The sequence below is a fragment of the Colossoma macropomum genome, unplaced genomic scaffold (assembly GCF_904425465.1).
Source record: "Colossoma macropomum unplaced genomic scaffold, Colossoma_macropomum, whole genome shotgun sequence".
Lineage (NCBI taxonomy): Eukaryota > Metazoa > Chordata > Actinopteri > Characiformes > Serrasalmidae > Colossoma > Colossoma macropomum.
In genome coordinates, this window is record NW_023494802.1 from 1,850,171 (window position 1) to 1,876,685 (window position 26,515).

The 26,515-nt window shown below is 35.5% G+C and overlaps 1 protein-coding gene across 1 annotated transcript; it reads right to left on the minus strand.

Moving 5' to 3' along the window:
* Positions 1-14,422: 14,422 nt before the first annotated feature.
* On the minus strand, positions 14,423-24,603 carry LOC118821967 (suppressor of cytokine signaling 2-like). The gene is made up of 3 exons (XM_036590684.1): positions 24,057-24,603; positions 20,098-20,375; positions 14,423-15,599 (listed from the first exon to the last, which is right to left on the minus strand). Exons 2-3 carry the CDS (start codon positions 20,366-20,368, stop codon positions 15,100-15,102), a joined length of 771 nt encoding a protein of 256 aa, XP_036446577.1. The 5' UTR covers positions 20,369-20,375; positions 24,057-24,603; the 3' UTR covers positions 14,423-15,099.
* Positions 24,604-26,515: the final 1,912 nt, after the last annotated feature.

The following is a 26,515-nucleotide window of genomic DNA, read 5'->3' on the forward strand; positions in this document are numbered from 1 at the left end:
ATCATAATAACCGTTAGAACTACTAGTAACACTAATAATAACAATAATAATAACCAATAGCACCTTTCATAGGCAGACATGCAGCGCTTCGGCGCTTCACAGGAGTAAGAATAACAAACATAAATGAAAGAACAACGAAAATTAAAAAGAACGTTTTCATTGCACGTATTTTTCCCATTATTTATTCCTGTACTTACTCTACGTGTTTGTTTGTACTCGAAAAAAGTAGCTAGTACTCATCACCTGTGCTCCGATTGGCTAGTTCGGGCAGTATGCAGAGTTAGAACGCCACGGCGCGCTGGGATTGGCTAATGCTGACTGCAGTAGAACCAGTTTAGCCATATAACGGAGCTGCTTGACTGAAAACAGGTGGGAAAAACAGCTCTGAATACGAGACAGACTGATTTTATAAACCACCTATTTTCCACTGTTTCTAAACTGACATTTGAAGTTTTGTTTTTTCAACCCCATCTTGAATTTTATAAATTATTAAAGAATAAACAAACAAACAAACAAATGACATAAAAACGAATTATTTAGCTTTAACTGACACCCAGTGATCATTTTGTCGCCTGTAAAAACATCGAGATAGAAAATGACACAAACTTGGTTTTTATGATATTTAAGACGAGATGTGTTTTTAACATAACATGAAATATGAAGAATATGTATCACTTTCAAGCTGTGTGTAAATAACTTTAACATTGCGTAATTTAATACACAGTGTTTACGTTAATATATTAAATGACTCAAACTAGATCAACTTAAATCTTCTACGGTATTTAAGATGCAATATTTTGTTACATACATGACATGAAATATAAAGAACATCATGCTGAAAAGTTTCCAAGCTGTGTGAATGAACGACGTCAATACTGTATAATTTATATAAATAATCGGCCGCTGGGTGTCACTGTAGCACGAATAAAAGCCAACGGCGTGCTTTTGTTATCGTTTCAGCAAAATCTTCATATTCCGTCACCCTGTCCTCCTCTTTCCTGGAATTATCTCCCAAATGTACTTATTTATTCATTTATTGGAAGTAAAAATATAAATACACAGAACAGCCAGGGGCAAATAACACAAACAACACTGACAGGTTTTTTTATAGCTAGAATGAATGATGGCTTTAAAAAAAAAAATTGGCATTACTTCAGCCACACGTACGAACATGACATTTAGTTAAGGTTAATAATATCATACTGTTTATCTTTCTTCTTACTGATAGTAGGAAACATAAAAAGTAGAATAAAAAAGTAGGAATAAAACATAAAAAACCTACATCAGTTACAAATCTGGCCACATCTTTGCATAACTTTGAGATGTACACGTTTGAAAAAGATGGTTCTTCAAGATTTCTTTAGTAAAGGGTATGGTTCTATTTAGAACCAAGAGTTCTATATGCCATTTCTTGCTTAAATGCTTCTTTGCACGGTCAAATCATTCTTCAGATGGATGGGAGAACGTGTTTAATATGGTTCCACATAGCACCAAAAAGAGTTGTGAGAATGTTAAGCTTGTAACAATAGAACCCTTTTGGTGCTATATAGAACAGTTTTTGAAAAGACTCTACACAGAACCGTATACAACACTTTCTATATCATACTGAAAACCCATTTCACCATGCAAAGAACCATTGAAGCGTAATATTGCTCTACACATTTAAAAAAGATGGTCCTTCAAGGGTTCTTTAGCAAAGAACATAATTCCATATAGAACCATAAACACTCAAAAAAGCATTTGTGTGATTAAAGGGTTGCTATAGATGGTTCTATGTAGAACGTTTTTAAAAGGGTTCTATATAGCACCAAACAGTGTTCTTCTATTGTTTTAAGCTCAACATCGTAACAGCAGAAGAACCCTTTTTGGTGCTATATAGAACCCTTTTCAGGAAGATTTTATATAGATTCTCCATCAATCTGAAGAACAATTTCATGATGCAAAGAAGACTTTAATCATGCAAAGCGTTCTTCAAGTGTTCTTGGAACCATTGTTTGTTTTTGTGGAAAACACAAGAATGTGCAGCTCCCGAGTGCTGCATTGTGATTTGGGGTTTGTGTGACTAATAAAAACAATAACAAGTGAGACAAACACGTGTCTGTTCTTCTTTGATTGTGCAATAGACTCTGGAATAAACATGAAGGATGCAATTACACTCCCTGGCCACTTTATCAGAAACACCTCCCTTGTTGCTCCACCACGCTGGTGTCCAGCTAGAGACTGTAGCCCATCTGCCGTCTACTAAGGTACGGTGTGTGTTAGCCATCCTCCAGTCCTTCACCAGTGATCAGTTTCTGACCACAGAGACACTCTTTTTTTGTTTGTTTGTTTGTTTATTGCTGACATTTCTCAAGATTTACAGATCTTCAAGTTTGCTGTATATAAGAAATATATTTTTATATGTAAACTCACAAAAACATGAAAAAACAAAGACCTCTTCAGTGGACATCGCACAGATGTGGGGGGACAGTCGTCTGTCTATAGGTGACGTATCAAACCTTGCCTTGTAATATTGCATGGCTACATAATTATGGAAAAAGAAGACCCCCTACAGGACAGTATACAGAGCAGTGAGGTACACTCTTAAAAAAGATGGTTCTTCAAGGGTTTAGTAAAGAAAATGGTTTTATGTAGCACCCAAAATGGTTCTTCTATTGTTACAGACTTGACACTGTAGATGGTTCTTTATACAACCGTTTTGAATAGGTTCTACACAGAACCATTTTCTTCATTAAAGAACCCTCGAAGAACCATCTTTTTAAGAGTGTACAGAGAACACACTTAGATCCTTAAAACCTCTGGCTCATTACATTCTAAGGTTTATTATTCAGTAACTACAGGGACTTTAAAGCAAACTGGTTAAACTATTCTTAGATTGTAGAAGTGTATAATAAAACTTCAGGCCTGCCGGTGGGCCCTGGCCATTAAAGGGGTTAAATATGCCATTTTTCTGTGATTTTTTTAAAAAGAATAGAAAAAAATGAAAAAAATGCAATGTGCCATAACTTTTTTGCACTTTTATATTTTATTTTTGAATGGCAAATTTAGCAATTAAAAAAATGTAAAGAATTAGCAACTAAAATTAGCTTTAGCAATTCGAATCATTATGTTTTTCATTATAGTGCATCGCACCATCTGAGCTGTCCAGTCTAAGACTGCAGCCAGTATTCTGTAAGCGTGTTGTTGAACTTTTGGACAGAGTTAGTGAGTTTTCTCAGAATGAGGGTTCCTGGTGTTCCTCTGCCTGATTAACACTTCAAGGCTGGAGAGTAGAAGTTACTGATCACGCACAGCAGGACTGTTTCTCCATCTCTTATTACACTTCACTTTAGTGCACTTTACACTGTACTGCTGAAACAACTGACAGACAAGGCTAATAATAAAATCTAAAAAGTAATAATAAAATAATACAGTATCTCGAAGTGATTTACACAGGAATGTAAGTGAAGCATTAAACATATAAAAACACTACAGTCTAAATCCAATGTGTCAGTGTCCATGTGTTTTAATTTTCTATTAATATTAGCCCATTTCACAATGCGCTGCACTACAATTCCCAGCTTAACGTGGGTTCCGACCCCCCCTCCGCCCCAAGGACAGTCTAACAACAGCGGTTTCCCCACAAAGATTGAAAAATCCTACGTCATCCTATACATCCTACATATATAAATAAATATTTACAAAATTACTTTTGAATACCTCAAGTATTCATTTAATATTTCAAGGTTTACACACTTAAAAAGATAGTTCTTTAGGGGTTCTTTGCTAAAGAAAATGGTTTTATATAGAATTATGAACACTCAAAGAACCCTTTGCATGCATAAATTGTTCTTTGCATCATGAAATGGTTCTTTTACAGTCTGAAATCATGTGCCATATAAATAAATAATGGAGAATGTGCTATGGATAGTTCTACAAGAGCCTTTTTGAAAAGGGTTCTTCTATGGTAACAAGCTTGACATTATAACAATAGCAGAACCCTTTTTGGTTCTATATAGAACTCTTTTCAAAAAAGTTCTATATAGAACCGTCTATTTTGCTGTTGCAGTTTTAAAAATAAAATAAAAACTCGCCCATTTGTTAGATTTGTTGAGATTTTTTAATACGGCTCTTTGAGTGGTTGAGTTTTATACCCCTGGTCTCCATGAACAACAGCAGCACAATTAGAGACCACAAATGAAAATCCAGCCACAAAACTCCACAGTACTCTAGAAACACTGCGCAAAAGTCAGAGGCCCACTTTCATTTACTGTCATATACAAACGTTTCGGCACCCTGGTCAAATGACATGTTGTTGTTGTTTCCTAGATGTAAATAAATTAACACACTCCTGCCTATTTTAAAACACAGTTGCTGTTTAATGCAAACTAACACGTGCACCGCAGACTGACCTTGAAAAGTTCTGACCAATGTACACTAGAACTCAACAGTCTGGAATCACTTGCCATATGAATGATTTTAGCCATTTTCTATCAGCCCACAATAATAACTTACACAATGTTTGCAAAAGATTATTTTTAAAGGTTTTGTTCAAAACTTAAAGAATGCTGTTAACAAGAATGTTGTAAAATAATAAATAACATACTGTAATTGTTTATTTACATATTTTAGACAAATTCGATCTCCACTTTTCAACTATGTTGGATTCTGGATATTAATTTTATTACAACTTATAAATTCTCAGTGTTCTGCAATTTTCTTGGTCATTTTGGAGTCTCTGATCATCATTCTGGACACATGTAACCTTTCTTCATTTTCATTTACAGCTTCTTATGAATAATCTGAAATTTTTGTGATTTTTTTTATGACAATACACAGACAGTACACGAGGCAAACAAATAAGATAAAAAGCAGGACGAGCCAAACAAAAATCATAACAACAGACAGGCAGTATATAAGACAAACAAATAAAGTGAAAAAATCAAGACAAGTCAAACGTAAAAAAAGTAATAATGACAGACAGGTAGTATACAGAACAAATAAAGTTAATATACATGTATAAGCATATAAAGCATATACACATATAAACTCATAGACAAGTTCAATAGTCTACTGTAATAATACTGTAAATATATTAGTCTACTGTAATACTACTGTAAATACAATAGTCTACTGTAATAATCTGTCAATAATAACTTAGTAATATTGCTTTGCTGTACCGAAGAAAAGGAGAGCCAGGACATCCCCAAGATCATTGAAAACATTGATTACAAACTTTTGAACAGTAGAGTGGTAGTGAAGTGTTCACTTTCACCTTCAAACAAACAACCTAATAAATAAACAATAAACAGAAATCTCTCTCTCTCTCTCTCTCTCTCTCTCTCTCTCTCTCTTTCTCTCTCTCAGAAAATCATGCTGACTGTAAGACAGTGGAGAGAGTAGGAATCTGCTTTCTTGGAAAATGTGACAAACACACACAGACACACGTACTCAAACATAAGCCACAAAACCGGTCTATTAATGCTCAGTTCACATAGTTCTCTAAAACTCTCCCAACCTGACAACATCACTTTTCTATTCTCAGAAAGATCAGTGTTTTCTGTTGGATCACTCAATAAAAGTTTTATGTAGTAACCGAAAGAACATCTGTAAAGTTCTCCAGTGCTTAAACGGCTAAAGGGAAATCATATTTTACTCACTTTTTGGAAATAAAAGAGTGAAAACATTTTTATTGTTTCAAATCATGCTGTTCGCTCCTCACTCCATACAGCCCACATGTGGAAACTAAGTTGCAAAAACATCCTGTTTCGGATTCATTGCTTTTGTGATGTTGTGAAAACAAGCTCATTTACATATATCCACCTATTCAGCCTACTGCAGTTTATCCCCGCCCACTAAGGTTATAAGGAGTGTTTCAGCTATGACTGCCTTGTTGAATGAAGCACAGTATAGGCAGCCGATCAGAGTAGAGCTCATTTACATATATCTGTCTTAAAGGTACCATAACACAAAACAACCTCTGGTCAACACCAGGTAATAAAACAATAGCATAGCAAGAGCAAAACGAACAGAGGATGAAGATTTTACAATTAATATACTAAATTGAACGCAGAAGAAAAAGACAAAGACAAAATGGAAAAAAAGAATGAAAAAGAGAAAAAGGGAAAAAGAAAAAAAGGAAAAGAAAAGAAAAAAGTAAAAAAAAAAAGAAAAAATAATGCTCAGGTCCATAAAACAATACAAAGATTTTAAGTTGACTTAAAACACAAGACGAATAGAGGACACCGCTAAATCTACATATTCAAATAGTATATGTTAAAATTTTTGTGATTTCAATTTACGCATTTGGAGAAACTTTTTCTTGTACACTGTTAGAAATAAAGGGTCTGTGCAGGTACATTTTTCGTTCACCTGATGCAAACAATGTAAATGTTCTCTCAAAGGTACAACAGTGATTTTAAGGTCCAACTGTGTAACTTTAATACGTTTTTCCAGGTAAAAAGTACATATTTGTACCTTTTCATAAGCTACTGTTTTAAAACAGAACAACAAAATACAAAGCCTGGAGATGAAACGAGGTGTGTGGAGTCAATACAACTTAGAAAATATCATTTCAATGGATTATGGTACAATTATGTTCCCTGACTAAAGGAACTGAGATGTACCCTTGAAGGCACCACCCCAGTGACAAGAGGGGCACAGTGACAGTTTCATACCTTTAATTCTGAGAGTGTAGGGGTCCCCTTTTACTTTAGTCTTTATTTCGCTGAAGTGCCAGTACTTTGACTGTAGTGTGTGTTTAAACTACTCTGCCACCAATAAATTACTGGATATTTGTAATATAGTGCTAATACATATTCACAACATCACTCTATGTAACATCAATGTGACCTTGTGCTGCCTGTTACCAAAACAAATGGGTCATGCTAGAACTTAGCATAGGCATTTGGAATATTTACGAAGCTAACGACACAACGACACAACTGATTTAACCCTTAGTTATTGTTGTTATTTTGCTATTCATACTCAATTACATAATTACATAGTTAATTACATTGATAGGATGGCATTATATGGTAACTTTTGTTGCTTGAAACCTGCATGAAACTCAATTGCACTTGAGTTACATTAAGTGAAGTTTCCTGCAACTCACTTAGAACTCAGTCTCAACAGCTGCAAGTGTCTCAACTTCATGAATAGGTTTCATGAAACACCCAGTCAAAATGCTGATAATGCCTCTTATGATCATATCAACGATATACTGTAAACTGAGTTCACTCTTATCCATCAATGAACAACTTATATCAGGTAACTTTATACCAGGTTTGTAGTTTGTTATAGTCAGTTTCCTGAGCTGTGACATCTAATGTGAGTTTCTCAAAGCTAACATCTGGTTTGGGAAAGCCAAGTTACTGTTACTGATATATATATATATGTGTGTATACATTTTTTACTTCTTCTGTAAAATTATCATTTTGGAGATACAAAGTTTTCTTCCGACAACAGCGTTATATATAAAAAGGGGCGAGACTTGCCATATGGACTGTATAATTATTTTCTTTTTTAATTGAATCTTAACCTCAGAATTGATAATTGTATTAAACTGAATGAAATTGTATTGTCACGCCCCTACTCTCTTTCTCTCTATCTATATAACTATCTATCTATGTATCTACTGTATAGACAGTGTATACAAAACAGGCTTTCTTGTTGAAAGCAGGTTTAAAAAAGTTCAGATTGCTCATGACTCCGATGACTCCGGTGGTTCGTGGTAAAAGTTGCTAATTTTGCGCTCCGTAGGGGCCGAGTGTGGGTGTGCGAGGGTTAAAGCGTAAGGAGACTCAGTCATTCTTCCTGGAAAGTCACACACTTGTGCTACCTCCCCCTTCCTTTTCTTAGAAAGAGCTCTGAGCCACTGCTGAACACGGTGATGGGGGAACAGAGAGTTATAGAAGGCTCCAGTAAAGGAAACGTAAACACTTCTGCTGAGCGCCAGCGACACATTTTTATTTATACTCTCTCAGTAAATCATTTCATCCAGCACACTGCCTGTTAAAACGTTTTGTTCTGGCTGTTTGAAAGCTTTTGAGTTTCACTGTTACTTTTTTGTCCTTTTTTGGTCCAGGAGAGCAGACAGAAGGAAGGTGCAGTCAAACCTACAGTGCATGCAAAGCGGGTACTGGATTAGTGATTGCACATTGCTAAGAAGTTCTTCTAATTCTCCTTTTTATTCTTCTTATTTTTCTGTCAGAGTTTTGTCTGCTAACTCACCCGGAGTTTCTCGAGATATTGACATCATTCCTCCTCAGGAACTTCAGACTGATCAGGAATGGTGAGCTTGTACACAGCTTTCTGATTGGACATACTGTTTTTGTGGAGTGGTTGTTAAATGACTTTTTTCCATGTAGGAATGACAGACCTATGTGGGCAAAAGTTTGTACATCTCATTTATATCACATCAATACAAGTACACTGACAACACGCTATAAAACAGCAACCATCTAGTGACATCTTGCGCATTCTATCAACCACCTGCAATATCATAGCAACCACCTGGGATATCATTGCAACCACCAAAGATGCCGAAACAACCAACTAGTGACACCCTAGCAATCACCAAAGATGCCATAATAACCACTTAGCAACACCCTAGCAACCACCGGAGATGCCATAACAACCACCTAGCAACCACCAGAGATGCCATAACAACCACATAGTGACACTCTAGCAACCATCAAAGACAAAGATTTCTCATTTTAATAGCTGTTTTTAGGTTAAAAAAATTCTTTCTTCCTTTCTTCTCTTTGTCCTTTCTTTTCCTCTTCTTTCTTTCTTTGTTTTACCCTTTTCCCTCTTTCTTTTTCTTTCTGTCTTGTCAGTGGGGTGGTGACTTCAAGGGTACATTCTTAAAAAAGGGTTGTTAAGTAAAGAAAATGGTTCTATAAAGAACCACGGACACTCAGAGAACCCCTTGCATGATTAAAGGGTTCTTTGCAACTTGAAAGAATTCTTCAGATTGATGGAAAATGCGCATGAGTGTGCTATAGACAGTTCTATATAGAACCTTTTTGAAAAGGGTTCTATATAGCACTCAAAAGAGTCCTTCTGTTGTTAAAAGCTAGACATCATAATACTAGAAGAACACTTTTCAATAAGGTTCTATATAGAGCCATGTATAGCACATCCTCCATCAGTCTGAAGAATGCTATTTAATGATACAAAGAACCATGCAAAGGGTTCTTTGAGTGTTCATGGTTCTATACAGAACCATTTTTTTTTACTAAAGAACCTTCGAAGAACCGTCTTTTTCAAGAGTGTAGAATTAAACACTGTTGTTGTTAATGTCTCTTTAAGATTGTTATGTAAATGATCTCTGTTCTGATTGGCTGCCTTCTATCATGCTTCATTCAAAATGCAGTATGGACTGAAACACTCCTTATAAATTCAGTGTGAGTGGGCGGTGCTAAAGTGGTAGAGGCTGAAAAGTGGATATATGCAAATGTGTTGTTGTTTGTGACATCAGAAAAACAAAAGAAAATCAAAATGAGCTGTTTTTGCAGCTTAGTTTCCATTTATAGCCTGTATGTTATAAAACTTTAATGTTTTACACACTACATCCAATTCCTTTATTAAAAAAGTGATTTTCCATCTTATGGACCATGTTATTTATAAATTTACATTGTTAGGACCTTTATGAGCAAAATATGCCTGTACAGTATCTTGTTTATCTGACAGTGCAGCCCCTCTGTCAGCCCCCCACCTTTACCCAAATCATCACTGGTACGCAGTGAAACAAAACTGTCACTTTGCCAGAACACAAAAATGCTCTGTAATGATAGCGTACATGATACATGGAACACAGTGTGCAATGTGAAATCTCTCCAGTGTGCCACTCCCTAATTTACTCCAACAGGCCGAGTGCATGAACTCAAAAACACACTTGTAGCTGCTTTTATACAATAAAATGATCATTTTTATTTATCAAAATAGTGAAATGGTGTTACAATAAAAAATAAGCTCAAAACAAATGGCTACAACAGTAAATCTCATCACATACAGCAAGCCATTTGTGACATTTTGAAATAAAACAACAAACTAAAATACAAAGTGGTAAATCCAAACCCTCCATTGTTTGATATTTTGTATTAATAAAAGCATTCATATGCTTCAAAACTGTACGAGTCATTAAGAAGGAGTTAAAAAGAAGAAAAAGTTCTCCTACTATGCAAAAGATTTGCAGTCATACAGTACTGTGCAAAAGTCAAAGACCCTTCCCTTATTTAATTTCCAGTAAGTGCAAGTTATTAATTAACTAGACACATCAGTGTGTTCAGTTGGAGATGTCACATTCTGAGTTACTGTTGACACAGAATGTGTTAAATCAGAAAACAATATGACACAAAAAGTGCTAAAATGGGTAACATAAGTGGGTTGTTATTTAACATATCACTTTTTAGAGATAATCCACTTGCATTGGGAAGGACAAAGGCAAAGGCGAATAAGTGACAAAGCAAGAGTTTCAAAAAATGACTACAAGTCACTGCAGAGAAAATGGGACTCCTAACAACCACCTGGAAGACCTGGTAGACACCACATCTGTGCCCATCAGATAAACAGCACTTAAAGCTTTCATCTTTGAGAGAGAGGAGAAAATCAAGCTGCTTCAGATCTGAAAACATCCACAGGTATTTCTTTCCATCCTTCCACTGTGAGAAGACACCTCAGCGCTATGGGTCTGAAAGGATGTGTAGCTGTCAAGAAGCCTCACTGAGAAAAGGACACAGACACATCAAACAAAGAAGCTGAACAATGGCCTGACCACCCCAGAGTCCAGACCTCAACATCACTGAATGTGTTTGATTACTTCAGAAAATAATCAACCAGTTTCTAAGACTGAACTTTGGAGGTTTGTCTGCAGATTTCTTTGGGGAACTGAAAGCGAGTCTCCTGAAAATAACAGAAACTGTAATAAAGGTAAAGAGTTGACAAACTATTTGATATTATATTTTTATTGTATTATATTTCTACTTGACACTGAAAAACAAAAAAAAGTGGTCTCTGACTTTTGCAGTACTGTTTTCAGCTTACACTTCAGTCCATTCCTCAAAATAATGACTATATTGGTACAACGGAAATTGTACTGAAATTGAATTAAAATGGAGGAGTTGACTCTCTCTTTGTGTCACACAGTCACAAGCAAGCAAATGTGCAGCTGGATTTGGCCTTTCAGTCAGTTATACAGAATCTAACCCACACGGAAAGCAGACAGATCGACGCTTGTATGGCTAAAAATGTTAAGGCAAAAAAGTGGGCAGGACCAAAAGATAAAAGTCCTTGTGAAAGAACTTATTTGAATTAGGCGGAGCGTGTGGTTCAAACAGTCAGAATGGGTCAGCATGTACGTCCAGAATAAATTGAGAAGGTAGCACAAATCAAATGTCCAAATCAATGCAAACATGATTCTTTCCTTTGTAATACTAGAGTGAAATTAGGACAGATAACTTGTGATCAAGCTTTTCAGAAGATTTTCTCCAACTTATACCTCATTAGTCCAGTTGCACTGCAGTCCTTAACGATTACTTCCAAATTCTTGTTTTTAGGGTTTAATTTCATTCTGTTGTGTTGATTCAGCTCCTGTTCTGCTTTACTACTTTACTCCTCTTATTTTGAAGTTTAGCATTTTAGAAGAAGAATAGAGTCCAACAAACTTCCGTTCCTATACCAGGGGTCGGTAACATGTGATTCTTTTACTGCCCTGTTGTGGCTCCACAGCAGAATTAGGTTTTTAGGTAAAAATAAAATAATCCTCCTTTGCAGTAAAATAAAGCTCTGCTGATCGTTCAACACAGTTTTAACAATAAATGGTCTTAATCGCTGGAGTTAATGTAGAACTGCTAATTCACCTTTTAACCCTTTTAACAAAGGTTGGTGTGCAGACTGCTGGTCACCATAGCAACACAGACAACAATCTTGCCTAGCTAGTAGCTAATGGAATGGCAAAGAGTAAGATTTAAGATGAACATTGATCATTTGGAGACGTTTTGCGTTTAGAATCACTCCAGCTGGTTTCCTGATACATTTAATCTGCAACGAGAAACTCTCAAACACTAAAAAGTCACGAAACTGAAGTCAGCTTCTTGTTCAAATTCTCCCATTCCACCTTAAATGGTGCAGCAGTTACGTTCTGGCATCTCAGGCACCATTTAAGGGGGAACGGGAAATTTGGAACAAGAAGCTGGAGAATGAGAAGCGACTTCAGCCTTATAAAGCGAACATTTAGAAACATTTTACAAGAAACTGTTCTACTTTTGTGGTAAAGTTTCCTGCTGGAGATGCGAGAAATGCAGCTGTAACTGAGCTAAAGCTTAAAGCAGAGCAAAGTCTGCATTTTTGTTTACATTATATTTTTAGTCTATACTAGTAAATTAGCACATACTGAAAAATATTTACAGCCAAGATGGTAAAATGGACATAAAATGTTGTGGATCCCAAGATGGTTTGATTTTTGCTGAAAGGATTAAATGGTTTTGTTTAACATTTGGGTTGCCGACCCCTGTCCTATACTGATAGATGCTGAATGGACTGAAAAGTTCCACTGTAGTTCTAGAAGATACTCAGTATTGGAAGACTTCTGGACCTCAAACCTTTGTACTCAAAGTTGTTTTGTTTTTTGTTTTTTTTTGTAGTTCCACTATTAACCTTTTAAAATCCCAGTCTTATTACATGCTAAGGCTTATTGTTCAGTAACTACAGGGACCTAAATGCAAACTAGCTGAGCTATTGTTAGCTTATAGAAGTGTGAAACAAAACTTGAACATTTAAAGGGTTAAAAAAGGTGTTCAAAAGGGTTTTTTGAGTGATGGCACAAAAGAAAAAGAAGTTTGAAATTTGTAAGTGTGAATCTTCAACATAAGAAAGGTTCTTAATGAATTTAAGGAGGAATTCCACTTATTTTTTCCACATTTTTGCAAAGTTCAGTCATGGAGATGTGAACAAAGTGATTCAGAGTGGTTCGGTGTGAAATGGTTGATTGTAGAGACTCAGATTTCTTTACAGTGGTGGTGATAGAAACCAGGGCTGCCATGTCTAATATAGCCATATAATGCAGCCATTACATTTGCAATACAAAACGACCAGTGAATGCCTTCTGAGTTTTATTTGTAATGTTGATGATGGTAAAATAGTTTTAAATCTGAAAAAAATATGTTTTTTGAAGACTATTTTGCCCACTTCTACCTCTCTGGCTAAAATAAAACACATTTAGGCCAAAGTCTTCTAAAAAACTGATGTAAAACAACATCTCAGGCATCAGGCGGTGTATTCATAACCATTTCATGTAATGACTTTCTGTGAGGGAGCTTTTAGAGGTGGATGTCTTGTTCCTATCACCACCACTGTGAACAATTCTGACTCAGTATGTTTCTCTATAGCAGAGCATTTCACACCAAACCACTCTGAATAACTTTGCTTACATCTTAACTGTTTAATTATAGAGAAACTTTGAATTTCCCCTATAAGGATTTTTCCTAGAATCCTTACACCATGTGGGGGTTCTTTAAAGGTTTCTCACACATCGTCTTATCAAAAATTGTTCTCCAAAAAACCATCCTTTAAGGTTCCTTGAACTTGGCACCTTCATTTTTGTGCTTGAGGCATTAATTCAGGTAATAAGTAGCAATACTTGTATTTAGATTTGGCCTCTATAAATAAAAGCACAGTGAGTGGAAACAGTGCTGACTTTCCAGTTTCATGTCATTATAGTGGAAGTTTCCATATTTCAGGTCATTCTGCATGCTAGTTTCCTTCCTTGCTGACAGTATGTTTATTTATTTGTTTGTTTAAGTTTCCAAAAAACGTCAGACCTGAGTAAAGCGGAGTTCTCTGAAGCGGCTGTTAACAGAAGATGTTAAACCTGCTTGTTTACAGATATCTGATACATATCTCATCTTTGCCTTGAACAATAAACACACGGAATCTGGTCTTTTCCTTTTTGGCCATGCTGATGCTCTGAGCATATGATGACAAGCTGACACAGTAAAGCAGCGGACCCCCGACTTAACACAAGAAACAGATCTGACTCGAGTGACAGTAAACTCAATAGAGCCAATTTGCACCTTGATTAAATGTGTTGTTTGCGTCAAGCTTGTTAGTCTAAGTGTGATGAAAAATGATTGTGTTTGCTTTCATAGCTCAGATTCTGTCAAACAAATGCATAATTGAATGGTGTAAGATGTAAATAGAGTCATTCAGAGTGGTTTGGTGTGAAATGTTCTGTTCTAGAGAAACTTACTGAGTCAGAATTGTTCACAGTGGTGGTGAGAGGAACCAGACGTCCACCTCTAAAAGCTCCCTCACAGAAAGTTATTGTTGTTTTACAATAGTTTTAAGATAAAACCTTTGGCCTAAAACAATTTTTTTTAAATCCATTCATGGCAGAAAGGTACCTGCAAGGAAAATAGTCCCCAAAGAATTTTTTTCAGATTTTCCACTATTTTATCATCAACATTCCATATAAAACTGAGCAGACATATGTAGGTTCACTAGGTTCACATCCACCTCTAAAAGCTCCTTCACAGCAAGTTTTTACATGAAATGATTATGAATACAATGTTTGATGCTTGAGAAATTGTTTTGTTATAGTTTGGCCTAAAATTTTGCTTTTTAAAATCAATTGGCAAAAATATGTGCAGGACACAATAGTACATTAAAAATGTATTTTCTCAGATTTTCCATTATTGTACCAACATCAACTTTCCATATAAAACTCAAAAGACTCGTGTAGGTTCACTGGTGGTTTTGGATAGTAAATAAAATGTCTATATTTGTGTTGTAGTCATGATGACCCCTGGTTCCTATCACCACCACTGTAAAGACGTCTGAACCATTTCACATCAAACCCCTCTGAATGACTCTGTTTACCACTGAATTACGTCAAAAGTTTGAAAAACTGATGGAGTTCTCCTTTAACACCATAGTGTGTCTAATGCCTTTTGTGTCACTGTACTGAATTTGCATGATTTGAATGCGTGCACCATTTCCTACATCATATTACTAAGTTCAGTTATCTTCTATTTGGCAATAATAGTGCGAATGTGAGATATTTTATTTGTGTAGAAATGAGCTACACATTAGAATGAAGTCAGATTTTCAGTTTCGAGTCTACAGTACAAAAGGGTATTCCAGCAGAAAGTCTTTGAGTCTCTCAGGCAAAGGTAAATCTCTGTGGTTTCGCGAATGCTGATTTATGACCACTCGGCACAAGTGCTGTAAACTGCGGGTCGTTTTGTGGCGTGGCCTGGTCAGTTTCAGCTGCAGGGTGGTTTCTGAGGCTGCCTGGGGTGCGGGAGTGTCCTGCACTCTACAGTCCATCTCTGGCTCCCCGTGAGCGGCCTGCCGCTGGTAAGCCAGAGCGTAATACTGCACCAGGTCCACCGCACCTTTAAACTGCCGCAGGTGAGGACGAGCCATCACCATGGAATCAAAGCCAAACTGTCCACCTGAATACTCTACACGCAAGTGGGTGGTGCCCAGAGAGGTTTTGACGGACAAGGTGAGAAGATAACCCGGGTTGGAGCTGTCCCGCAGCAGAAACGCCCCATCCAGAGCCCCGTTCAGAAGCTCTTTGGCCTCCGCAGCTGTTATGGATCCCCAGTACCAGCCTGAAAGGAGGAAAACAGGAAATAAATTCATGTCCACACTGTAAAATAAGGCCAGAAATTTTCAACATTCAACAGTATCTTTACAGTAAAATACCGTATTTGACATTTTACTGTGAAATCTACTCATCTTAACATGTTTTCTGTAATAACACAGCAAATTACTGAGATTAACGTTAAACTGGACAACTGGTAATTAAAAAAAGGCATAAACATTTTGATCAAAACATTGTTTTTATTCAGTCATAAAAAGCTATACTGGCTTTTTACGGATTGTTTAAATATCGAACACTGATAAAAAAATGTTTATTGGTTGCCAGTTTTTGGTCATGTTTGTTCAAATTATAATTAAAGTTAAAAGGTCTGTGAAATGTGTATTGTCATGTAAAAAATGTTTTCTTGAGACTTTCTGTACATACACAGTGTAAAAACATGTTCAACAAATATTGTTGCTGTTCGAACAAAACCTTTTATCTACGGAAAATGGTAACATTAAAGGACATTAACTTATAATAGAGGTTCATGTAAAAAGCTTTTTTTCAAGTTGGTCCATTTTTGTTGGTCATTTTACCTTGAAATTTCAACACAAAGTACAGGTTAACTGTGGTTTTCAAACTTTGCAAAAGAGTAAAAACAAAAAGATTAAATTGTAAAATAATGCACATATTTAGAGGTCTGAAAAAAAAAATCAATTATCATATGTAAATTTTCAGTAAATTTCTGGCTACTGAGCTGCAATACTTTTATAGCTGCTCTGTAAAAATAAGAGATTAGAGTATTAAAATTACATCTTATTGCTTTAGAGTATTAAAATTACATCTTATTGCTTTAAATGTACATCATCACTGTGAAAAAATTGGGAGTTTCAACTTTAAAAAGTTAGTGTCCTTACAGTTTTGAGTTATTTGAACTTCAAATGAGTTGAAATAGCTTAAAACACAGATTCTCGTTCTATTAACTTACTATTTGGAATTCACTTAACTCAAAATTTCAAAGCAGCCTATGGAGTTACGATTCAACTAAAATAATAAAATCCAGGGACATTTTGATACTCAATATTTTGCTTGCAGATTTTATCATTTCATTTGAAACCTTTGGCACCAAAATTAACTGCATAAAACACTAACTTTTTAAAGTGAAAACAACAATTTTTACAGTGCAGAATTGCAGCTACTTTGTGGTAATGTTGAGGTGCAGGTGAGTGTGGAGTCACAGTAAACAGCTGTTATTTTACTGTCACTTACTGTTAATATGGTTCAGTTAAATACTGTAAGTAATAATAAGTAATGAAACAACACTTTAAAAAGATGGTTCTTTAAGGGTTCTTTAATAAAGGCAATGGCTCTGTTTAAAGCCATAAGTTCTATATGGAGCCATTTCATGCTTAAATGGTTCTTTGCATGGTGAAATGGTTCTTCAGATGGATGGAGAATGTGTTGTATCTGGTTCTATATAGAATCGTTTTGAAAAATCGTTCTACAATCTAAAAAAAGATGGTCCCTTAAGGGTTCTTTAGTAAAGAAAATGGTTCTATAAAGAACCATGAACACTCAAAGAACCCTTTGCATGATTAAAGGGGTTCTTTGCATCATGAAATTGTTATTCAGAATGTATTGTAGATGGTTCTATATAGAACCTTTTTGAAAAGAGTTCTATATACCTCCCAAAAGGTCACATTTATTGTTATAATGTCAAGATTGTTACAATAGAAGAACCCTTTTGGGTGCTATATAGAACCCTTTTCATAAAGGTTCTATATTGAACCATCAACAGCTTATTCTCCATCAATCTATAGAACTGTTACAATGCAAAGAACCCTTTAGTCATGCCAAAGGATTCTTTGAGTGTTTGTGGTTTTCTAAAGAACCCTTAAAGAACCATCTTTTTCAAGAGTGTATATAGCACCAAATGCAGTTCTTCTACTGTTACAAGCTTGACATCGTCACATTAGCAGAACCCTTTTTGGTGCTACATAAAACTATTTTCAAAAAGGTTCCATGTAGACCCATGTACAGCACATCCTCCATCAATCTGAAGAACCATTTCACATGCAAAGAACCGTTTGAGCATTAAATGGCTCTATATAGAACTAATGGTTCTAAGCAGAACTATTGCCTTTATTAAAAAAACCCTGAAGAACCGTCATTTTTGCAAGAGTAGTAGCCAGTAATTTACTGCAATTTTACAGTGAGCTTCTTTGCAGTGCATGCTATTATGATGTGTTTTATTATTTCAGTATTAGTGGTGTGACAATATACATATTTTCAGATTGAAGATGAGTTTAAGATTCAGTCCATTGTTGATATTTTATATGTCAAAAGTGTCTTTAATACACAGAGCTCTGATTATTATATATCACACAGATTAGTTTAGTTCATAAAAAATAGACTGCAAAGTAAAGTCTCCTTATTAAACCTTATATAAAAGTCTCCATTTAATAATCTAATAAAACTAATAAACCAATAATAGCATAATACCTTAAAAGCACCTTAAACCAATAATAATCATAAGATAATACTAATAATAACCAATAATTATAACACTATAAATAGTGTCAAAATCATGGTAGTACTAATTATAAAAACTTTATTTATACAGCACTTTCACTCTTATTTTGGAGAAATACCATTTCAGAACAATTACAGGCGCATAGAAACCCCTGGTAAAATGACGGTATGTTGATTTTCTAAGTGAAAATAAGTAAAAAAAAAAACATGCTCTACAGAGAATATGATTAAACATGGCATAGACCACAATTTATGCTTTATTTGTCCCTCAGTATGTTAAATTCAGCAAGTAAAGAGTAATTGTGTATTAGAATGTGCAGAAGTGAACAACAGCTTGACCAGGGGTGTCCAAACTTTTTCATAAGACTGTATATATTTTCAGATTGGATATGATTTTTGATTCTAAGGTCAAGACACGTTTTAAAGTGTTAAAATTTTAATATCTTGAGTTGTAATTACACACACAGACAGGTGGCATCTCCTTATGGACACTTACGGGTGTCCATTTTCAACCTCTCAGTTGAATACTAACAACATTCAATTAAAATATGCAAATTCTACAGCAAGTCTGTATAACTATGTAACTATGTTACTTTATTCATTTTATTCATGTTTCACTCGCTTGACTGGCAGAATAATAATAATTATTAAACATCTTTATTTGTATAGAACTTTTTGTTTAGTTACAAAAAAGTGCTTCACAGAGGACTAGAAGGAGGAAAAGATTGCAGAGATAAAATACCATTGTGAAAGTGATATAACAAAACAGATATAAACAATAGTATATTTTACTTTTCATCAGACAGTTCCTTCACTTCTTCAGTGAAAAATTATATTCAGTAATTATACATAATCTTTGTGGAAGAAAATTAATGTAAATACATATATATATATATATATATATATATATATATATATATATATATATATATATATATATATATATATTTACACATAGGATTCTCTTTAACTCAAAGAGGTGTTTTTATAGAATTTGAAGAAGAAATACACAACCCTTAACACTTAAATAACCTTTTGCACAATTAAAGGGTTCTTTGCAATGGTTCTTTGAAATGGTTCTTCAGACTGATAGAGAATGCATTTTATATGGTTCTATATAGAGCCTTTTTGAAAAGGGTTCTATAAAGCACCAAAAAGGTTATTTTCACACTTATAAATGATGGTTCTTCAAGGGTTCTTTAGTAAAAAAAATGGTTCTATATAGAACTATGCACACTGACCAAACCTTTTGCATGATTATAGGGTTATCCACATCGTGAATGAGTTCATCTGATTGATGGAGAATGTATTTTATATGGTTCTATACAGAACCTTTTTGAAAAGGGTTCCTCAATTTTTACAGGCTTGACATTGTAACCACAGAAGAACCCTTTTTGGTGCTATATAGAACCCTTTTCAAAAAGGTTCTATATAGAACCATCCACAGCACATTCTTCATCAATATGAAGAACCATGTAGTGATGCAAATCATTTAATCATGGAAAGAGTTCTTTGAGTGTTCATGGTTCTATAGAGAACTATTTTCTTTAATAAAGAACCCTTGAAGAACCATCTTTTTTAGAGTGTATATGATGGGTGTGCATTGCAGGCTGAGTACAGTACTGTGCAGAAGTCAGAGACCCCCTTTCATTTATTTAAATTCCAGTCTAAGCACAAGTTTTTCAGTGTCAGGAAAAAAAGCTGAAAACATATTTCACACAACATAAATCACTCAGAAGCCTTAATGACTAAATCTAATATCAGATGTCTGAGTGTTTAGTTTGTTATACAAATGGATTATTTTATATCTAATCTCCTCAGAAATATCTCCTGAAACATGAATAACTTGTACTTTATGGCTGCTTAAACTGGAAATTGAATTAATGACTGGTGCTCTCTGACGTCTGCACTGTACTCTATGTAGCAGTGGTTTTGGATGCAGCCACTCTTTTGCGAACCCATAAAATCACCCATATTTTTTACTGTGTACTCACCAGACTCATTAAGGTGAGTCATAGCTTTCTGCAATCTCTTGGCATGCTCTGACGATTCCACTCTATTTGGCTCCAGCTCGCGGTCCTTCACTTGGACGGCGGTGTGTGATTTCTCGGGTTGAATGTTGGGAACGATTTCTTGGCCATGCAGCGCTCTGGGCCCGGGGGGTTCGGGCAGCGGCTGGCCTGGAGCATCCAGCCCGCAGTTGCCCCTCTGTACCAAAATCTGTTCAGTCCCTGCTGATCTGGAGATGCACTGTGTGTGCCCCATCCAAAATCTAGAAATAAGAGAAGTTTGTAAAGAAAATATTCTATATAACACTAAAAAGTGTTTTTCTATTGTGATGATGTCAAGCTTATAACAATATAAGAGCCCTTTTTGGTGCTATATAGAACCGTTCTCTATTAATCTGAAGAACAATGTCACGATGCAAAGAATCTTTTAAGCATGCAAATGATTCCTCGAGTTTTCATGGTTCTATATAGAACCTTTTTCTTTACTGAAGAACCCTTGAAGAACCATCTTTTTTAAGAGTGTAGGAACCAGATGTGTCAAGCATTTTATGTCTCTAAAATCTCCCTCAGAAGAAGGTTTTGCCTGAAATGGTATGAATGCACTGTTTTAATTTCTGAGACATTGTTTTATTATAAATGTCCAAAAATTTGTACCAAAACATATTAATTTTTAAATATGTTAATGGCAGAGAGCTACGTACAAGGCAAAATAGCCCCCCAGAAGACTTATTTTGTCTGATCTTCCACTATTCCACCAACATCAACATTCCATAAAAATACTCAGAAGACATGTGTAGGTTCACTGGTGGTTTTGGATAGTAAAATGGCTATATTTGTGTTGTAGACATGGTGACCCCTGGTTCCTATCACCACCACTGTAAAAATATTCAAGCTGGTAGGTTTCTCTACAATGAAACATTTCACACCAAACCACTATGAATGACTTTGGTTGTTGGATCTCAACCACTGAACTGTACAGTAATTTTGAAAAATGGGTGGAATTCCCCTTTAAGTTATTTTTTAATCACGTTTAGTTGACCCAGTAATTACATATGACTGGTACATTTGCTTTACCCACCAGACACTGTGGCTGGTTACCAGCATAAATGATATAAAATCAGCTTAAGCTGATGCTCACAGCGTTAAAAGCAAAAACAGAGCTCTGCATGAAAAAGAAACCACTCAAATAAAAACCTGATGCAGAGGAAATGCTGCACGTGCTGAGCGGGCATGGCTACTTTAGCTACAACTAACTAACTAACTAACTATTATAATTTAGACTGATAGTTAAATCTGCCTTTGTGGATAAATTCAGGACAGAGCAGGAGATACAGTGAGTCAGGAATGAACGATAATATCAAAATGAATACTCTGAGAATTAATCGAGCCACTTTGCCAACACTTTCCTCGCAACAACTTAACTCAACAGTTATGGCACTGCTATCAAAATAAGAGTCCCATACGACTGTATTGTTAGATGTAGTTTACTTGATTAAATCTTGATTAAATTGTATGCATGTTTTAAAACACTATACATTTACACTACCACTACTGCTATAATAATAATAGTAATAATTATTATTATTATTACTATTATTATTATTATTATTATTATTGTTGTTGTTATTATTATTATTTCTAGTAGTAGTAGTAGTAGTGTAGTAGTAGTGTATAATTTGTATTATTGTAATAATTTCTTTCCTGCATAATCACCTATTAAGTGAACACTTTGAACACAGCTATTAACTCACTTGGTAATGCAAAATACAATCCTTGGTGCATTTTAATATAGTACACCCTTTTTGAGATGTCTTCACTTTGAAGCCTTCAGAAATATTTTTGATGTGCAGTACTGTCAAAATGTCAGAGACCACCCTTCATGTATATAATTTGCTATTAAATTGGCTATAAATTAATACTTTTCAGTGTCAGAAAAGAACATATTTAGCATACAATAACACAGAAGTCTCGAAAAATGAACACTTTCAGCATTTAGTGTGTCCTCTCTTTATCTTTATTATAGCTTTCATTCTTTTCAGGCGACTCACTTTCAGTTTCTCAAAGAAATCTGCAGACACACCTCCAAAGTTCAGTCTTAGAAGTTGGTTGATCATTTTCTGAAGTAATCAAACACATTCAGTGATGTTGAGGTCTGGACTCTGGGGTGGTCAGTCCATTGTTCAGCTTCTTTGTTTGATGTGTCTGTCTCCTTTTCTCAGTGAGGCTTCTTGACAACTATACATCCTTTCAGACCCATAGCGCTGAGTTGTCTTCTCACAGCGGAAGGATGGACAGAAATACCTGTGGATGTTTTCAGATCTGAAGCAGCTTGATTTTCTCCTCTCCCTCAAAGACGAAAGCTTTAAGTGCTGTTTATTTGATGGGGACAGTTTTGGTGTCTACCAGGTCTTCCAGGTGGCTGTTGGGAGTCTCATTTTCTCTGTAGCTTTTAATCATTTTTTGAATAACTTGTGCCTAATGACTGTTTTGACTGAAAGTTAAATGAATGATGGTCTCTGGCTTTTGCACAGTGCTGCAAATCAAAATACATAAACACCTACTGCAAATATATACATACATTTCACAGCTCCTCTTAATTTATGGATAGCAAGTTCAAGGTAGTAGCTGGCTGAATACTGTAATTCAATCATCCCAGTTTTGGGACAGTGCTTCATTTTTCTTTGAATATAGCTCAGATAATTGAATTGGAAGGTATTACCGATGGCTGCACTGAAAAAGCACAATGCCTTGTGTGCATAAAGTCAACTGTGATAAAACACAAAGTGCCTTTGATAAGGAGCATTGATTTAGTTGGTGATAAACTTCCCAAAAACTTGGGTTTTATCTGTGATACATCACACGGCCTCCAGCAGTGGAGTTAAAAAGTAATTATGACGTGTTCTAGGAATCCTGCAGCTGATACTGGGAAGCAGAAAAACAAGAGTGCAGCAAAACAGCCATGGAACAGGACGTCGCTGAAGCCTCTGAAAGGCTACCCAGGCCGGGATGGGGCCGAGTCGGGTCTAAGAGGTTTAAGATGGGTGAGCCGGTTTAGGTTTTTGGGTCATGACTGTTAAAACCATTTGTTTACCTTTTTATGAAGCGAGGCCCTGTCAAATGTGTCTTCAAATTGTTGCAAAACCACCTCATAGCTCTTCAAAAAGGGCTCTGAGATTGTTAACATATTAAATTTGGTCAGACCTGGAGGCTGCTGGTACTTTATTTGTACAATATTAACTCATTTTGAGGAAAAAAATGAACAAATACAATAAAGTTCCTGGTTACCAAAGCTGTTTAATGCAGGAAACATGTAAACATGCAAAGACCATTGAGCAGATTGACACTATAGTCTGAAATGAACCATTTTTGAATATTTTATTATCAATACTAATTTGTCTTACCTTAAATGCATGTTAATCATGGTATTTGTTCAAAGTAACCTGTGTTCCTGTCTCTATCTTTCCCTTTTCTGTCTATTTCAACCATAAAATCCTGTTTGTGCATCTTCTTTTTACTGTAAATGTGATTTTCTGTTGTTTAAACCTGAAAAAAAACAAAGTACGTGGCCTGGCTGGCTTAAAATCTGACTCTGTTGAACAACGTAGTGAATCTAAGTTGACAAAAGAGACAAAAGATTATGAGAACAAAACTCCTAACTCATTTTAACAGTGCTTTTATGTGTCATATCTTGTAGGTTCAAACTTTATGTAAAATGTCTTATTTGCATAACTGTGGCCCTTATGCTAAGGGAAAAGGGCTGGTTTCCTAGACCCAGATTAAGACCAAACCTAGATTAAATGGTATTTTTGGGGCATTTTTAACCAGTGATATTGTAGTTTAGCCCATAACTAGGCTTAATCAGCTTCTGAGACCCTACAATGCCGTATACTGTGTTATATTATATCTGGTTTGTGCTGCAAACATAAAAATAAACCTTTTCTTACCTTTCCAGCTTAATGTTTCTGGGAACGGACCCAAAATTTCACCCGTATAGACTCGTATCAGCACCTTTGGTCTTTCTGCAGTGTTAATTCTCCATTGCTGAAGATCCAGACATGAAAAAATGTATGTCACACGTACAGATCCGCTGAGTGAAGCAGCTGTATTAACTAAATCCCAGTGGGGTTTTTCCAGGTGTGCATTAGTTTCCAGACCAATTTCCAAAATACTCTAATTGGAGATCTGTCCCATTTCAAAATCCAGAATCCTTAATTGGAACTCTGTCCCGAATGAATTCCCTAAAACCACATTCATCAAACCCAGCAGGCAGGCAGGCGGGCAGGGCAGAGTAGGAAGCTCCCGTTCCCTGTTTCCAACAACAGCTCACTATTTTACTCTTTTATAGCCTTTAAACAACAGGCCATAATCTCTGCGCTTGTATATGCTGTGCTCGGTTCTTTGCTGATGAAGGATCTGCTGTTGATTCCACTCAGCGGTGTCCCACATTTATTTTTTACAGCGTTTCCCTTGTACTCAGGCAGCACACCACTTTCCAGGAATATTCCCAGAAAGACAGATCACGTGTGCCTGTGTGTGGAGGGGGGTGGGGTGTGTGATTGTGTGAGTGTGTGTGGGTGTGTGTGTGATCTGGCTCAGCTCCACCAATCCACGGCGTCAGTGATGACGCCACTACATGCTTACTTACATATACATGTGTATGTCTCTGTATACAGTACTGTGCAAAAGGCTATTTATTTATTTATCAGACAAACACTAATATTAGAAGAAATTTAAATACCATAACCATAATACAAAAAATTCCTCAAAGTAGCCCAGTATTACTTGAGTTATCATCCAATACCTGCATTACATAATCAATCCTTTATTAAAGTAAATCAGGTGTGGTTTTGAGGGAACTTAACAAATCCATGCCGGGTGCTGAGGAGAAATCTGGAACCAGACTTTATTTTTCTAACTGGATCCAAAAAGATATCAATATTTTTTTGAAAACAAGAAACTGGGTTTATTTCTACTGTATTTATGTTTGTTTGTATCTATTTCATTATTATGTGGTGTTTTAATAAGCAAAAACACAGTTATTGTCCGGAGAAACGCTTTTAAATTATTTGGATTAGCATACCTCCCTCTACACATACACATATATCTATCTATCTATCTATCTATCTATCTCTCTATACATATATGAATGTATTTATGTGTATATATGTGTGTATATATATACATATATATATATATATATATATATATATATATATATATATACACATATGTATGTATGTGAATTTATTTGTGTTTTATGTGTACACATATAAAGTTACACACACACACACACACATATATGTATATATATATATGTATATATATATATATATACATATATATATATATATATATATATATATATATATATATATATATATGTTCACATTATATGTTTCGCATACAATATGTTGTTTCCGGTAAGTAGACAGCAATTGTCTTACAAAAATGTGTGTTAACTTATTTTCACTAACAAAACATGTAATCTGACCTGGGTACCCAAACTTTTGCGCACGACTGTAGTCCTTCTAAAGATTACTTATAAATGTACATTATTTCCTGATTATATTATATATTATATCGTTTCATATTAAAATTATGAAAAAGACGTATTAGATATAAATTAATTTAATATAAATATATACAAATAATTTTCTTCGCAGCATAATTTGGTTTCAAAATCAGGCTCAATCAGACGTTCTTGGATCTCCTGACTCTATGTCCTCTGTCCAGCAGGCTTTACAGTGAAGGCCTCGAGTGGTTGGTTCCCCTAATTACTTGTAAATTAAGTCAGCCTCACGTCACGGGCTTAAACCTGGAATTTTCCCGGATTTGTTCTGGCAGGATGAGCGACACACGAAGCTTTCCAGGAACCTGCAGCTGAGCCTCGGCACGACCCCTTTCCAGTGCAGAGCAGCAGAGCAGGCGGGGCAGCAGTGAGGAGCGACCCCTACCGGACACAAGCAGCTCCGCAATCTACGTAGGACGTAGGAGTCCAACTACAGGCTATAACGCGATAAACTCATAGCAGAAATATAATATCACTGTATTTGATGACATTTTCACAATATGTATTATGATATTTCATTTTTCTGAAAAAAATGAAATATTTTTAAAAATACTTTCAAATACAGCATACAATGACTTTTGCTTAATGCTTCACACACTGTGCTGCGATAAATCCAAGAAAATGTGACTAACCATGCTCTCTTTTTTATGAAGCATGCAACTGGACAGTTTTTTAAGAACTTATAATATGCACGATATACTCAGAAAACTGCATTGAGATGTAATTCATCACAGTACAATATTGTCACATTGACCTGCCCTATTTCAAACCTATACTGAATAAACTACTGCTGCTACTGCTACACTCTTAAAAAAGATGGAGCTTCAAGGATGG